A 17,200-nucleotide genomic window follows, 5' to 3' on the forward strand; every position below is an offset into this window, starting at 1 on the left:
ACAGAAGCAGGTTGAGTTTAAAACAGATGCTCAGTAAAGATGTCTGGAGACTTTATATGTTTTGCAGTAAAATACAAATGCAGTCCATTATCAAGATTAGTGCTGGGAAATAAATATTACTGTATATACTGAAATAGCATTGTAGCTCAGTTGATAGAGCAGTTGACTAGTTGGTTGACTCCCGGTTCTTCCTGCACACATGCTAAAGTGTCCTTCAATAAGCAATAATTTCCTCTTAGTGATCATTAAAGTTTAATTCCAAAAGGTTTACAATGATTAAAATGCAATAACTTATTTTATCTGTTATTAGGGTGAAGATGGTTTTCCAGGTTTCAAAGGAGACATGGGAATCAAAGGAGACCGGGTGAGGAGCTTGACTGAAATAACATCAACTCAATAATAACTTGCTCCATGTCCAGTGTTGCACTGAGCCTCTGCATAGAAACACTGATGTCAGCTCCAGATTGTTAAATGTATATGTTTGTGTTAAAGGGTGAGATTGGCCTGGTTGGGCCCCGTGGAGAGGATGGCCCTGAGGGTCCCAAAGGCCGAGCTGGACCTACTGGAGAACTAGGTCCCATTGGCCCTGCTGGGGAAAAGGTACTAGGGCTTGAATGGTGGCATGAGAATCAGATCAGGGCCTGTGTTAATCAAACACCTCTAAATCCCTTCTAGAAATTGGGATGAAAATTACCTTAGGAAGAAAAGTTATTTCGAAAGACTCTTACTCTTTCAGGGGGAGGGGTAGGACAACTCCTAGGAAGGAGTGTGAAATAACTTAGATCAGCAAAGTATTCTAGTGACGCCTCACACTTTATCTGACAGTGGAGGTTTGTAGTTTTAGACGGTAGAAAATTGAAATGCCAAAATCAGCACCAGTTTTCAAGTGAAGGCTTCATGGGTATAGAAAAAAGCTTAGGTAAGAGGAAATAACACAGTTATTAAAAGCTGTGGTAGTATGACCAGTTCTATTTGAGTAGTGAAAAAATAAAGGATTCTGTGTGTGGCTGTAAAACTGATCACAGTTTGAGTTATAATAGTCCAAACTGACAGTTGTGACAGGTCCAAATCATGACTTTTGCAAAGCTGCATCTTCTCTATTTAACGAGAAGTGATGGAGCAGTGACAGTAAGTATTCTTCTTTTTTCCAAACGGGGACTTTGGATAACATTGATGTCATTAAGTCTTAGAATTAGTGCTCTGTCCTCCTAACCAGTTAGGACACCTCATTCTTTGTTGGAGATGGGAGTGATTTTCTTAGTCAGTTGTTACTAAGTTGTTAATAAAATGCTCTTACTTCTAAAGCAAAAATGCTTCTGTAATTTTCTGCCCTGAGACAGTTGATGGATATGAGCTCTGGATGGATTTTTGCTTTGTTTCTTTATCATTGCTGTTTTGATGAACTTTTGCGTCGCTTTACCCACGTTTGTGTTTAATGTTTCCCAGGGGAAACTTGGTGTCCCAGGATTGCCAGGGTATATAGGAAGACAAGGACCCAAGGTGAGTTAGTGTCCTTCTAACATTGACTCGGTCATTTCTGAATTATTCTGTACCAGTCAGCCAGAGTCAACTGGACAGCATTATGAGTTCATGTAAATATATTGTATACACAACACACTCAGGTGGTAAGACGGACTTTGATCAGAATGAGTAGAGATGGATTTTTTATAAATACTAGCTTTGACCTGTTGCTAAAGTATGCAACATAAGCTACACTGTAGCATTAGAATGAAACTCAAGATCAATAAACTCCACTCAGCCCTCCCTCTTTGTGCTTTACTGTGCTGTTGTGCTGTCTGCTACGCTCCACCACACTCTGCCCTGTGCTTCAGGTAGTTGTCCAGTGAAATTAATATAAATGAGAATGCTCCAAAACTTAGTTTTAACTTAGTGAATATCTCTGCTCTGCTGCCATTGTTGTTCAGTGAGTCTGACTTCACAGAAAGTGTTGACAGTGACTCTCCACAGTAAGGTTTTGGAACATATTTCTACTAAAAATATAGTACTCTATAGAAAATGGTTTTGGCTACACTCTGTGTGGAGGCCGTAGTTGTGGTTTCATTTGGTGTTTGGTGAATCATACAAATGCCCTACCTTTAGTGCTGAAATTGTTCAGTTAAAGAGGCAAACACATAAATAAGATATTATCTTTTATCATTATTAATAATGTAGCAGTGCTGTGTGAAGATCTGACATTTGGAGAAAGTGAAAGTTTGTCATTGATTACATTTTTATTAAATATTCCCAATGCAGCATCTGCTGAGGTGCTGCACTGTGGGTAAGCTGCTTTTTAATCCCCTGTTCACAGAGTTTGTCTGAAAAAAATGATCCTGTCACTTTGTCTTGTGTATTTTCAATAAAGCATTCTGTTATAAATCCTCCTGTGTGTGTGTGTGTGTGTGTGTGTGTGTGTGTGTTCAAATCATTTGCGTGAGGAGCCTCCTCTCTGCAAGCTTGATGAAAACACCAGAGTTTTGGGAATTTGAATGTTATTTAGACAAACCAGCTTTTACGTATTGCATTATGAATTTTACAGCTTGAAGGTGTTCATTGGGTTGATAGTTGTATCCAACTAAAGTTGAGACGTTTTTAAAAAAACAACATAAATAAATGAGGAAGTAGTTGGTTTCATGATCATCAAACTCATGACAAATTCATGAAATTTTATATAAGGCCCATGGTGTTAGCCATGTGAAACTAACTGAAATTGACACCCAACAGCAGTGAAGTGTTGAAGAAACCAAATGAGGGCTCATTATAATGCATGTCTTGACCCACCTCTCTTTTTTTACTGACAGGGCTCGAGAGGTTTCCCCGGGTTCCCTGGAGCCAATGGTGAGAAAGGTGCCAGGGTAAGAAAACATTCACTGTGCCTGTTTGTATATGAAAATCACCACGCCATCATACCCCTACACAAAGAAAATTGATTTCTATTATAAGAGGCATCTGTCTGATGACTTGGCACAAAAAATAACAGCGGCAAAATCAATGTTGGGGAGAGAACAAAAGATGTGCACACAACCGGGCTCTCACTGAGCCTCTCTGTGCATTCGTAGGCTTGAAAAGCTAACATGCACTTGAGAAGTGTTAAGAAATACAGTAGTTGTAGGTACATATTTTACTTTGAACAGGTTATTATGAAATTACCAAACTATGACCAGCTTACACGGAGTCCCCGGATACCTGCCAAACTTCAGCACTCTATACTTTTCATAAAAAGAATGTTTGACCCATGTTTAGAGCCAGAAAGCCAGTCTCACTGCATTTGTTGGCTCTTTTTACTGCTTTAGTTATTTCTTATTTCAAGTGGAAATCAGATTAATTCAGTTGTTAGCTGGTATTCATAAAGTGCACACTGTGTAGCTCCAGTATGAACAGTTTTTCTGGTAGGTAATTCAATACATTTACTCAAGTACTGTATTTAAGTAGAGTTTTACTGTTGTTTACTACAGTGTTGCCATTTTACATCTGCTTTTACTACACTTCAAATTTAGAGGCAAATATTGCCATATATATATATATATGTGTGTGTGTGTGTGTGTGTGTGTGTGTGTGTGTGTGTGTGTGTGTGTGTGTGTGTGTGTGTGTGTATGTGTGGGAATACCATACTTTTGTACTTCAAGTACAATTTAGAGTAGCAGTACTCCAGTAAAGAATTCCAGGTGGTACTTTTTTTAGGCAAGTACTTGCATTTGTACTAGAGTAGTAAGTACTACAACCTCTGCCTACAAAGAGATGGTAAATCACATGAGTAGATATTTTCTGTCATCAGCACTAAAAAATACAAGTGCATAATCTGCTGTCTTTTTATCTAACAGGGTGTTGCAGGCAAACCTGGTCCAAGAGGGCAAAGAGGTCCAACGGTATGAACCGCTTTATTAAAGAACTAGAATAGTTTTAAAGTGGTCTTTAAAATATGCATCATAAGCGTTTGAAGATTTGATATCATGAAACTAGACTCTTGTAAAATTGTAGATAGAGTAAATAGTTTGTTTTTGACTCAAGACATTTTCCTCACTTTTCCAGGGTCCTCGCGGTGCTCGAGGAGCCAGAGGGCCAACTGGAAAACCAGGTCCCAAGGTACAAACACACCAGAACACAACTCTCACCATGGATGTAGGACTGTTACAGGGCAGTGCTTTATCTCGCCGTAAAGAACAGTGTTTAAGATAAAATAACCAGTAGCTGATAAGTAAAATCATGAACCATTCAGACCCATGTCAAAGACTCACACTGTAAAACAACTTCTAGCATTAACTGGTAATTTGTTGTGTGTTGCAGGGCACATCAGGCAACGATGGTCCTCCAGGCCCACCTGGTGAGAGAGTAAGTCAATAACACACTGTAATACATGTGAAAATAACAACTACTATATATCAATCAGCTTGTTGCTGTTAAACTCCACTACAGGGGATGCATTGACCTTCAAGTCTCATCAAAAGTGCTCTAAGCATAATAAGGTTGTTAAAAAAAAGTGAATAAAGAAGAAACTCAGAGTCACTGAAAATCTGTGGCTCTTTGCAAGCAGTCCTTTTGATTTGGCGTGTGTTTAAATTTCCCACTACAGTATATTAAGTCAGCCTCTGTCTTTCTTGGTTCGAAACAGGTGAACAGACATTGCGGTTAGATTAAGTGGCACACGGTAGCATGGTTTTACCTTAGTGCTAAGTTTGTGTTTCTACATGAATCTAGGTCTGTGTTTTCTCATTCTTTCCCTCTGTCATTCATTCTCAACACATTGCAGTGTTTTCAACTGATGTGCCAACAGAAGAGAAAAGAAAATGGTCCATTAATAGGATTTTGTTATCGTGCAATGAGGTAGCCCCAGGTGGCTAACTCAGTTGCTTTGCAATAAAAGCCTCCCGGTGGTGGCACCTTATTTAATAGCTTTCATTAGATTTTGTTAGATTTCCAGTGGTGTTTTGCAGGGATTTGATTTTGCTGTGTAACGAAGGAGATTTAAAACATTGACTGGGATCTAAATGAGAGTCCAAAGAAGGTGTAAAGCAAGAAAGGCTTTAACTGTTGAGCACCTGCAGCAAAAACAGATTTTATTACAATTCTGACAAAGTAAGGTGAGTTTGTCAGTAATCAGACCCACACCCTCCAAAAATAAAAAAAGATTGTAGTGTAATCAAACATTGTACAGTAGTGGCACCTTTTGTGTTCCACATTGCCAGGAACAGAAACTTACACATTCTGCCTCATTAAAATAGTCACATATCACAACTCCAGCTTCCAACTGGAAACATAAGCATTTGCAGAGTTCACTAATACTCACCTGTGTAGTAATACTTTGTTTGTGCTGAGGTTCTGTGCTTTGATCTAAACCCTGAGAATTTTATATTTAAAAATATAACATCGGACATGAGCACATCTTCAATCAACTGAAGTTAGCATAGTTAAAAAGCCTGGCCTCAGTCCTGCGGGGAATCCCTTTTTTCAGAACACTTTGAAGCACTTGAAGCAGATGCTTCTGACCTTTGAACTACGTGATTCTAAGTGGGTGGAGTTCAGTTTGCAGAGATTTAAAGTTCTCAAAGTTCTGCTGGTCATGAACTAGTGAAAAGTAGATATCTTCACACACACTGAGCAAATGGAATAACAGATTGCAAAGAAGATCAATTTGCAATTAGATAGCTTACAGGTGGTTTATATTTACCTCCCTACATCTTACAGCCTTGTCACCCTAACACTACACTGTCTTTCCAAAAGCAAATGTTATTGTTATGTTGTTATTATTTTTCAACATACTTCAACATGTAACAGTTGCATATGAGCGTGTAAATATATATATATATATATATATATATATATATATATATATATATATATATATACTGTAATTAAGCTGCTATCAACCCATCATTAAGAATACAAACTGAATTGTTAATTAAATCAAATTAATATTTAGCCGTTTTAGAATGAGCATTAATTTAGTACTCTTATTCGACCAATCACATTTTCATCAGTTTGAAGCCAGAAATATTCTCTTAATTACAATTGTTTTGTAATTTCTTGTATAGAATGGCTTCAGAATAAATTCTCAAGCTTCTCTGGCATTAGTCATGATGTCCACATAATCTCCATCCAACTTTTTAAACCAAATTATAACTTGATTCTTTGTGCATCTCTCATCGTCTTATTCTTTGCTAATTGCAGGGACCCCAAGGACCTCAGGGACCAGTGGGCTTCCCTGGACCAAAAGGCCCCCCTGTAAGTATTACTGCACCCACAGTAGGTATGATGTGGTATGTAGCTAGTTCCTCAGGTTCTGTGTCTACACCCTTATCGTCTTTCCTCTTGTCTCAACAGCAAATTAGCCTTGTTTGCAAACATTATAAGTCACAATTGATTCAATTTGGTGAAGTTCATGAGGTGAAGTATTATATAGCAATATCCGTAATTCTGTGCAGGGATCACTAGTCTAAGTGAGGCAGTATCCATTTTCTCACTCCCCAGTCTAAGCGGGAGACAAGTGGTAATTTCCACCTATCGATTCAGGTTAGATTCACAGCTGGCTCTCAGCCCTCAGCCAGTGATGTTGTTCCTCTCATCAAAAAAATACAACCTGTTATTTTTTCATTAGTGTTCCATTAGTGTAACTTTGCCATTCTGGAAATGATGTGTGTACTGGATATAGCACCTTCAAAGCATTTGCACAATACTGCAATAATACAATTTAAAATAAAGTATATTTTTAGCAGTGTTGTAGTGTCATTTGATGAATGTCTCAGTTTACCTAGTGTATGTGTATTTTATTTTCTGCCTAACAGGGACCACCTGGAAAGGATGGGCTGCCTGGCCACCCTGGCCAGCGTGGAGAGACGGTGAGTCCTGATAGTGCAGTCACTTACGTGTGTGTCTTTAGTTAGACTCAGCCTCCAACTTTATGTCAAGTGTAGAAACATAAGGTCTCACACGGATCTAGAAATTAAACAAGATTTTTAATTTTTTACACGCAGACAGTCCCATTTCCACAGAAGGTTCAAATAAGAGTGTGACACCTCATTTACTAGAGAACTGGAGAATATATAGATGTGCACAACATGAATTCAAACATTATTCCCTAGGACTATATAAAACGTATTTTTCAAGCTCAATATAGTCCTGCAAGAATTTGCTTTGTTGTGATGGTTTGTAGTCATAGTCAGACCTTTTCAGCTCTTATTCTGCAAAATGCCTCTCGATTGCAGGACAGATCTGATCCACCCAATCAGCGGGCCGCACTTGAATTGAGGCCCCTACCCTCCCACGCCACTCCGCTTTGTACCTCTATTGCTTTTGCATGCAAGCGGGGATTACAATCAGTGATACAACATCTCAGTGGGATGCAAAAGGGGCAGACTCCTGAAACAAAACCAGGAAAAGCCCTTGTGAACATTGCCTATCATTGCTTGTCTCTATTCACACACTCAACAGACACGCACACACAAACGCACACACAAAGCATTCTGTCTGGGTAAATCCAGATGAGTCAGATTCATATCTCACATCACAAGACATCAGGGAGCCGGGGACCAATCTGTTTCTGATGGAGCTTCTTTCTTGTTGTTTCTTTGGCTACTTTGCATATATCCAGTGAAAGAACACTGAACAAAGGTTGTCCACATGCAACAAAGTAATGAGCACTGATAACTGATGTATAACCTACACCAACGGCCATAAAATTTTGATTCAATCACAGCTACAGTAGTTGCATTCCTCCTCTCTCGCCTTTGATTCCCCTGGACTTGGTATGCATCAGTGCACCTTGCTTTGACGAGGCTCAGAGGGCAGTAAATTCTACTAAAAGCTTGACAGATCATCGCCCCTATCATTAAAGCTTCCATTTCCTGCCTGCTTCTTTCCTATAGATAACCGTAACACACCACAGATGAGTGCATCCCTTGCCTTTGCTGCTGCTCAAGCGACAATGATAGAGTCTTCATTAAGGTGTTTACGGCTGTAGATTTATGCTCTGATGAACAGGTTCCACAAGCATCCAAGATGAGAATTGATCACAGCAATAAAGATGTTCAAATCCTCCCAGCCCTGGCAACACAAGTTGAATTTGAGGAAGTGCAAATAGAGATTTGAGTTGGTGCCTCTGAGTCAGGGTGATGCTGTAACAGCGAGACCTGAGGGTTTCTGTTAAATAATACATCATCATAAATCACAACACACATAGTGATCAATAGGCCTGGAGTCACAAGACAACCAGGATCAGCTTTGGAAGAGCTTGGATTTGAGAACTTTGTTGTACGATAATAAACTGGTTGGGGGATTCATTCTGCCCAGTTGTTCACTCATGTAATTCTGTCATAAAACATTATATATTTGTACAATCCATCAGCATTTACCAACTCAAATTTGGCAGCTATCTTGCTGTCAGATTATTAAACATTTGTTAATGTTTGTTTCCTGCTATGTCAGTTTGCTTGGTAGCTGCCTACTTACCATCACAGAGGGTTAATATTTGGTAAATATACTTGGAAGAAGACCTAAACAAATGCAAATTGGATTGTTCTTACTCTGGAAGACAGAAGTTCATCTGATTGTGCTGCAGCATTGCAGTCGATGTTGAGCTTGTTTTTTTTTTTTTGCTTGTCCTTTTCTGCTGTTTGAATCTGCTTAAGCTTATCCAGAGGGAGTTACTGCATTGTAAATCAGCCACACACTGTGAATATAAACTTATGCAACAACTTTCCTACAACATATTGTACTACTTTACTTATTTTAGTACATCTTTTAGCTTTTAGAGGATGATTGCTGTTTTACTGGTAGTAGTTAGTATTAGTGGGTTGTTTTTTGTTTGAGCAAGGTAGTCTTATTACTTTTAAATGAACATAGATCTCCATCCATCTTCTTCCACCTGCTGCAGCTGCGGTCTAAGCAGAGTTTCCCAAACTTTCCTCTCCATTTAACCCTTCCCCCTGGGAGCTAACATGGACGGAGATAGGGTTTGAACCAGGACAATTCCGCATCCACTACTCAGATTTGAATGAATAAGATAATGTTAGATTAGTCTTTCTATTGTTATTTTGAAAAAAAAAAAACATATAAATAAGACTTTATGATCTTTTTTTTAGGGTTTCCAAGGAAAGACTGGTCCGCCAGGTCCAGGAGGTGTTGTTGGGCCCCAGGTAAGAGAAATATATTGTGAAAGATAACATTGTTTCAGGCTGATGTCTTGAGAACAGAGTAATTCCACTCCATTTCTGTGGAAACATATTGAGAACAGCTTTATGTTATTGTTAAGCAAGCACTGTGGTATTTAAAAGATACCGGGCACATCTTAAAAATAATCATTAAGGAGCTTTTTGAACCTCTAAACAAAATGTCTTATTTTCAATTTATTTATATGTGTTTTGGATCGTCAGTGACTCATGGGCTGTGAAGTATTAATACAAGCTACTAGTAAAATAGGCTTTTAATAATGTCATTATTTGATGATCCTGTCATGACTTCTCACTCCAGGGACCCACTGGAGAGACTGGCCCCATTGGAGAGAGAGGCCACCCTGGACCTCCCGGTCCACCTGGAGAACAGGGTCTTCCAGGTGCTGCTGGCAAGGAGGGAGCTAAGGTGTGTTGAAAGAAGAGAGGCAAATTTACATGAAGTCATTTGGCAGATTTTTTTATCTAACATTTCATGAGACATAAGAAGGGGAGAACAAAGATTTTCTTGTTTTACATCTGCACAATCTGCAGAGTTAGGCTGCTGATCGAGCAGAGCTAGGTAGTTAAATGACGACATATTACTTCACACTAGACATGTTAGGAAAGAAGGAATGAAAGTTGTTAAGGTTATTCCCACAAACTCATCATCTGAAAAGCTAACTTTCATGTGAGTGGTCTGGCTCTTGTTTTTGGGCAATATTAGATTCCTGTTAGTTACAGTGACGAGCTGAACTAGGGAGGGTGATGGAGGGATCGACAGCATAGAAGTGGGATTCAAATTGAAGTGCGATTGCAATTCCTGTACATTATTTGATTTTGCAGACAGCCAGCTGCATTCACAGCTCAATAAATTACTGGATTGCTTAAATAAAACTGAGAGAAAACACTGATAAATCTATAGCAACAAATTCACCCAGGAAAATAGCGTGTGTAAATGCAAAAGCACCAGACTTACCACCAGTCCCTGTGCAGTGCATGCAGTACAAGACTTCAGCAAACTACTGAAGATGCTATTGCTGAGATTTGGGGAGAACCTGGCTACATTCACACTGCCTGGCAATTGAGTGCCCATTAGTAGCAGACAGCAGCCATTTTGTAGAAGTATGGGCTGTTCCAACCCGACCCCTAGACGCATGGGACCACTCAGCATCCACTCCCTCAAACCCCCATGTCTCCTGCTTTCATTTTCTTCCTGTCTTCCCCAAGCAGACAGTTTAATCAAGTCCATCGGCTAACTCCAAACCATCCGCCACTCACATCCCCACTTTTCTCCCTGCTATACTCTGTGGCCTGTGCATCTGTATGCCAGGGACACTTTGTGGATGCCTTGGCAGCAGAGCCTAAATCCTCTTATACCTCTCAAGCCCACACTTCTGTGCCTCCCTGTTTGCAGATAAAGTCAGTCTGCCAGTAGAAAAAAGAACGAAGCCAGAAGTAACTTTTACTGAAGTCAAATATCCCCATTTGAGAGATGTGGTATACAAGGTGAACCACACAATGAACACAATCTGTGTCTTTTGTAGAAACGTAGAGCTCTCTCTTAGCCAAATCGTGTAGTTAGTTACTTTAATGCACAATTGCTAAAACATACCTAAAGTAATGAGTATGTGTACTTCAAAGAAATAACGGGTTTATAGAAATGTATTAGGCAGTAATGTACAGCATACAAGCTACAGTAGTATTGCATTTTATAATAGCATCTCTATACCTTGGTAGTCTGGTATTGTCTGCAGTTGTTGCTCTTTGTCTGGCAAGGCTCAGTTGCTTGGATGGGCATAATTCAGTTGGGCAGACCACAAGTACTATTCTTGTTCACTCCTAATAATGTTCAATAGTTATAGTAATAGCACTGTAACTCTACCACTTGAGGAACAAAGCATGGCCTAATAGATATTAATACTGTTGTACTGATGCAACATAATATGAGTTACATTAACAAAGTGTGTGATTTTGTGTATAGGGAGATCCTGGACCACAGGGATCCTCTGGGAAAGACGGTCCCCCAGGCCTTCGAGGCTTCCCTGGAGAGAGAGGTCTTCCTGGCGCCCTGGTAAGAGATCCCCTCCGCCTGCACCTGATGATTGCAGCTTCTCTTTAGCTGTGTTCGGTAGTAGAAAGTACCAGAACATTACTTTATAACAAATGAACAAGCATCTATCTAGAGCTGTTCACTTCATTAGAGACACCAGCCTTGGAATTCACTCCTGGCAATCAATCTGGTGCAGAGGAAATCCAAAGCGACATCTCACAAATGAACAGGCGTGCCTATGCATCGCTCGACCAGCACTGACAAGACTGTTTTAACCACTGCAATGCATCATGGGCCTCGATTAGAGAAGTAGGGAATTGTTGGTTAGTAATCCATTTGTGAAATCTTTCCCTAGTTTAACTCGGGGACTTGTATGGTTTTTCATATTTCAGTTGCAGCATTTCTGGGGGCAGAAATGTTATTTGTCTATGTATGCATTATTTACCTAATAAATTATTAAGTGAGAAATGTTGCCAATTAGGCCTTGGCAGCTGGGAATGAATATACTGTAGGGAGAGCTGGTATTGTGCTGCCTACATCCTCAAGGTCAGTCAGCACCACTGCTTGTTTTGTGCCATTGTAATTTACTTCAGCACACAGCCACAGACAGCACACACTCATTACATGCACACACTACTCTATGCACACACACACACACACACACATTTTGGGCATTGACAAACACCTGTGCATGGAACATAGTATATAGTCCCCTGTGCATATGAAAAATAAAACACAAAAGCTTGCATGTGAAGACCAAGATAGGGAAGAATGTACACTGTATATGCAGCCGTATCCACGCATGTATACTTGTGCAGCCAACTTTCCCGGGTGACATGAAGATCACATTTATAAAGCATATGTTATCATATTTAGACATGTGAAAAGTTACTTTTTTACCTATTATTGATGCTGGATTGTTTTCTCACATACTATGTCTTTGGCCCTCTGACTGATGCCGCTGGTTGGCCAGGATGAAAATGTCAATAGTAATAACATTTCCTAGAGCAGTGCTATGAGGTCAAATGCACTTAGAGAACATTTTAGTGGTGTCTGGCTGATGTTTAAAACTAGCAAAGTAGGACCAGGCTGGATTGGCATCTAATGATGTTGCTGTTGAAATACAGGCCTGTAGATCAAATACAGGCTAATTTAAGTTATGGAGTCATGGATGTCAGGAAGTCCTCATGTGCTGTTTCCTTCTTTTCTCCAGGGTCCAGCAGGTCTGAAAGGAGGAGAGGGGCCCCAAGGTCCACCTGGTCCTGTTGTAAGTACACTTTTACCTCAGATCAAAGCCTTGGGAAATCAACCTTTTTGAAAAGTTTATTATTTGGATTTTTACATTGTATTTGTGATTTGTTTTGTGATTTGTGTTATTCATTGTGTATTTCATACTTGGGGGTTATGAGGTTATGCTGCTTATGCCAAATGTTACCTTCTGTGCCATCTTTATATCTGCTTTCCTTTTGGCATCACTTCCAGGGAGGGTTCTGTTCATTTTAGGCTCTCAAACATGTGAGAGAAAGGTTACATTTATTGATTTGTTTAACTTTTATTTTCCCAGGTAAAGTTCGATGAGCAGTATGCAGCTGGGCATTGCTGCAATTTCATGAATGTATACACACTACTGGTCCACAATAACAGCTAGGTGAAGTGTCTTGCTCAAGACACATCACAGCTGCTTGGGTTTTCTTAAACACTGCAGGAATTAGAGAAAACTGTAGAACGACTGTCACAGTTAACAGAACTGTTAACAAGAACTTTTGTCATGCATTACATACACGTGTCTTAACTCATTACACCATTGTGGTCATGTCATTTGAATGTTATTTATTAATTTTCCAATCAAAAGTGTAATAGGGTTTTACCTCATCCCACTGCACGCAGCGATTTGTCATCGAAGCGATCATGTGCTGGAGTAGCTGGGTATCAAAATGGTTTGCTCTGTTGCCTCCTGGCACACAGACTCCAAACAAACAAACACAACAAGCCACACAGCTGGGAGAACATCCATATGGTGCTTCATAGTATCTAGTCATTCGTGCTGCTCCCACACATCCCTCATCAGTCTCAAAGTTTGCCTCGTGGCACATTGGCGCTGCAGTGTTCTCATTTCTTCTCAGATTGTCACAATGGCTCTAGAGGTCCATCAGAAAACATTAACAATAAAAAGTAGATTAACATATGGTTAGCAAGTCCTGTCACATTATAGTTTTTCTTATTCCTAATCATCACTTTTTTTCCTTTGTGGTGTTGTTGTTTTTTCTTTGCACCCATGCTATTGAAGCAGTAAATAAAAAAAAAAAGGTTTTTGCATTACTTCAGGAAAAACACAATAACTAACCTAACACAGACCCACAGGCTGGGGTGAAATGGCCCCACCCCCCTCTGCAATAAGTCTTTCTCATTGTGTTCCTAAAATGGCAATAGGTACAGTTACAGGCCAATGACTTTTTGTAGCAGCCACAAACTTAAAACACACTTGTCTATTACAATAATAATAAAGTTGGTTGATTATATAGAAATCTCCAGCTGGAGATTTCATCTTTATATAGTTCAGACTTTAGAACAGAGTGGGATGGGAGAAAGAGAGGCAAAAAAAAAAACAGTCTAAATCTGTATCTTGTTTTTATGTTGCCAGGCCGTGACTCCAGGGAGCATAAAATTACATGTACATGCAGACACATAGAGTGTTGATTCAGTGCAGCAGAGATAAAAAATGTTTACCGTCGTTCGCTACCATGTGAAGTAGCTGTAGCTGTAGCTGTATGGGAGCACTGATACACGACAGCAGCCTCTTTAAATCAGAAATGCTTTTTCAGCAGCAGGAGTGAGCTGCTCACAGCTCAGAGAGTCACCAAGATGTGAGCTCCCTGACAGCAGATAATATTGGCTGCTTTCAAAGAGCTGCTTTATTAGAACTTAAAAGCCACCTGTTACTGTGTGTTGCTCCTGCTGTTTTCTCAGTACCCTTCCAGAAATAGTTTGTGTATAAAGATGTTTTGATCCATTAGTGGGAGAACTCAGAAATACAGTGTCCTTTCTTTACAGAATAAACAAACCTGCCTTCTTCCCTTTAACCTCTTTCTCTCTGTTTCGCACAGGGTTCTCCCGGTGAGAGAGGTCCTGCTGGTCCAGCAGGTCCAATTGGCCTGTCCGGTAGACCTGGTCCTCAGGGTCCACCAGGTCCTGCTGGCGAGAAGGGAGCACCTGTAAGAATTTTTTCTCATGAGCAGTTTCTTTATCCTCGACACACACTCTTTCCAAATTCAACAAGTGTTGTTCTTCTCTAGGGTGAGAAAGGGCCTCAAGGCCCTGCTGGGCGTGATGGGGTCCAGGGACCTGTTGGTCTGCCTGGGCCTGCTGGACCCCAGGGTCCTCCTGGAGAAGATGGTGATAAGGTCAGTCATGATGCTTGTTTCGTCTCCCTCAGTGATTTTGTTTGTTAAAGTTCCTTCTACTGAGCTGACAAACCTACATCTCCTCTGTCACGATGATAGCTGCAGATAATGAGTTATTGTGTTAAGCTGAAGCTTTTCAATGATTTTTATTTCACGCTGACATTTAAAGAAGAAGCTAAGCTTATCTGAGATAATTGGCTGTGTATGTGTGTGTGATTATTTATCCCAGGGAGAGGTTGGAGAGCCTGGCCAGAAAGGAAGCAAAGCTGACAAGGGAGAACAGGTGTGTTTCCTTTTTCCACGCACATTCACTTGCATTCCAACAGAGCTGTTTACATGTCACAGAGTAACACCTGAGTGGTTTTGGCATTTATGTGATTATTTTGGTATTTGTATTTTTTACTTCCAGGGGCCTCCTGGTCCAGCTGGTCTCCAAGGTCCCATAGGTGCCCCAGGCCCTGCTGTAAGTACTGTCCAACTTCCCTGTCTTCCATGAATGAAATTTCTCTAAAACACCATTAATGTCGAGACCGCACCGTCATAAACTTGACAGAAGGGGAAATAGGTGGAGGCTAGATGAGCATATCTCATAGTATCTCTAAAGCAGACAATACAGAAAGGTCAGAGTTTTAAAATTAAAATCAACTTATTTCCATTTATTACATGTACTTCATACATTGCTGCAAACAGTAGTGATTCTGTTCCTATACATTTAACTTTAAGAACAGTCATACCTGCCCTCACGCGTGGCCTCCCCTCTGGTTTTACCAAAGTCATCTGTGCAACAGGATTTTTATATTGCCACCTTTTAACTACCTGTGCTGATTGTTTGGTGTTAAGCACCTCCTCCATCCGTATTTCACACAGTACCTGTCATAGTACCCTGAGCTATGTTCAGCTGCTTCACATTTTCACCGCTCCTCCCCATTCTAAATTTTATATCTTTTTTTATATTTTATTATTTTTTTATGACTAATTTAGCATATGGCCCTTTGCTAATACTAGCACATTTACAGTGATTTTCCAGAGTTTGTGGTAAGAATGAAAATAAAGACAAATATAAGATTAACATTCAGTAAAAATGTTAAAGTTGAAAATGTGTGTATGTTGTCCCCTCAGGGAGCTGATGGAGAGCCCGGTCCCAGAGGTCAGCAGGGTATGTTTGGACAGAAGGGAGATGAAGGCCCTCGAGGCTTCCCTGGACCACCTGGTCCCATCGGTCTGCAGGTTAATACCATTCAAGCATCTTATAGAATGGAGGATTGACTATGTAGTATTCCTGTTTGTGTCATGCAGAATAACAGACAAACTTTACCTCTTCTATACATTTATAGTGGCTTTTCTTTGCATAGTGCTACATAGTAAATAAAAAACTTTTTAAGATAAGCATTTAAGGCATATTGGGTCCAGACCATGAATTAGCACTGTTTATACATGCAGAGGTAATGACAAATGGACAGCAACTGGACATGATCTACACACAGCCATTGCAATATAGGCATTTGCCAGTATTGTATTTTACTGTCCGGTGTCAAATCAGCCCAGTTAGCATAATTTATTATTCAATTTTGTCTGCGTCGGTTTCATCATTCATATATAGTCCACTACATTCAGTGGCACCACACTGGCCTGGGTGGATGTCCCACCACTCTGCATGTGACTAAATATGCCAGTCGATTTACAATGAATTCACAACAGCACTAGTCCATGTGTGTAATGCTTCATCATCAGTAGCTTTTTTTGTTATTCATTAGTGCGTTGTAAAATAGACTCACACATTCACTACTACCACACATTCAAGGACATTGTTTTTTGATTTAAAATGATGCTTAACACAAACACACATTTACACTCCAACTCCACTTAATAATGTTTTACCATGATAATAATCTAATGATGTAGGATCTTTCCTTTGGTAGTAGTCTATTTGTTAAAAATGATCTGTTATCTTTTTAATCTAAATACACTAAGTGTGTGCTACAGATATAGGGTTCATTGTCTTAAAGAAATTACATAGGCTGCTGCTCATCTTTCTGATGTACTATCAAGGTACTACATTTGTATTCAATGGACTTTTAACTGGAAGTACTTCACTTCCCATCGCGATTCCATTAATTGCACGGACTGACCTGCTCCGATAGTCCGTTTCCTCATTGAGCACATTCACCATGCACCATAATTAGCACAACTGCTAATGATCTCAGACTAGAGGAGACCTTTACACAGATGAGATTTCTCAGCACGGGCCGAATAAGCATGCAGCTGCACACATTTTGCTGTGAAATATAAGTACGAGGGTTAGAGAGAAGTAGAGCAGAAGACATTTACATGATTGTGGTGTTTTCTCCATGCTGGCATGTATGTATTGAATTGAGATGGTTCATCACACTGACTCCTTCCAGCTAAGATTTTAGAGGAAGAGAGAAAATTTTCAACGACAACACACACATACGCACAGTCAGTGTTGGTGTAAGCACATGCAGAGGAATTAAATCTTTCATCTCCTTCCATGCAACCTTACACCTTACACTGATGACAAACTTTGACTTTGACTCAATATCAGGCACTTCCTTGTGTGTGTGTACACAAGGAAAGGCATAACGGACTAC

At 40.0% G+C, this 17,200-nt stretch overlaps 1 protein-coding gene across 5 annotated transcripts in view; it reads left to right on the forward strand.

Annotated features, from left to right (window-relative positions):
* The window catches only part of col11a1a (collagen, type XI, alpha 1a), a 69,270-nt gene that overhangs the window by 34,277 nt on the left and 17,793 nt on the right, over positions 1–17,200 (forward strand). For all 5 annotated transcript variants that reach the window (XM_026363695.1, XM_026363697.1, XM_026363698.1 and 2 more), the window contains 18 exons: positions 311–364; positions 493–600; positions 1,447–1,500; positions 2,799–2,852; positions 3,819–3,863; positions 4,027–4,080; positions 4,282–4,326; positions 6,163–6,216; positions 6,777–6,830; positions 9,072–9,125; positions 9,460–9,567; positions 11,122–11,211; positions 12,404–12,457; positions 14,295–14,402; positions 14,484–14,591; positions 14,821–14,874; positions 15,001–15,054; positions 15,711–15,818. In XM_026363695.1, the coding sequence (XP_026219480.1) occupies positions 311–364; positions 493–600; positions 1,447–1,500; positions 2,799–2,852; positions 3,819–3,863; positions 4,027–4,080; positions 4,282–4,326; positions 6,163–6,216; positions 6,777–6,830; positions 9,072–9,125; positions 9,460–9,567; positions 11,122–11,211; positions 12,404–12,457; positions 14,295–14,402; positions 14,484–14,591; positions 14,821–14,874; positions 15,001–15,054; positions 15,711–15,818 (1,260 nt within the window). The remainder of the gene's footprint in view (positions 1–310; positions 365–492; positions 601–1,446; positions 1,501–2,798; positions 2,853–3,818; positions 3,864–4,026; positions 4,081–4,281; positions 4,327–6,162; positions 6,217–6,776; positions 6,831–9,071; positions 9,126–9,459; positions 9,568–11,121; positions 11,212–12,403; positions 12,458–14,294; positions 14,403–14,483; positions 14,592–14,820; positions 14,875–15,000; positions 15,055–15,710; positions 15,819–17,200) is intronic.

Source organism: Anabas testudineus, chromosome 2 (genome assembly GCF_900324465.2).
Source record: "Anabas testudineus chromosome 2, fAnaTes1.2, whole genome shotgun sequence".
Lineage (NCBI taxonomy): Eukaryota > Metazoa > Chordata > Actinopteri > Anabantiformes > Anabantidae > Anabas > Anabas testudineus.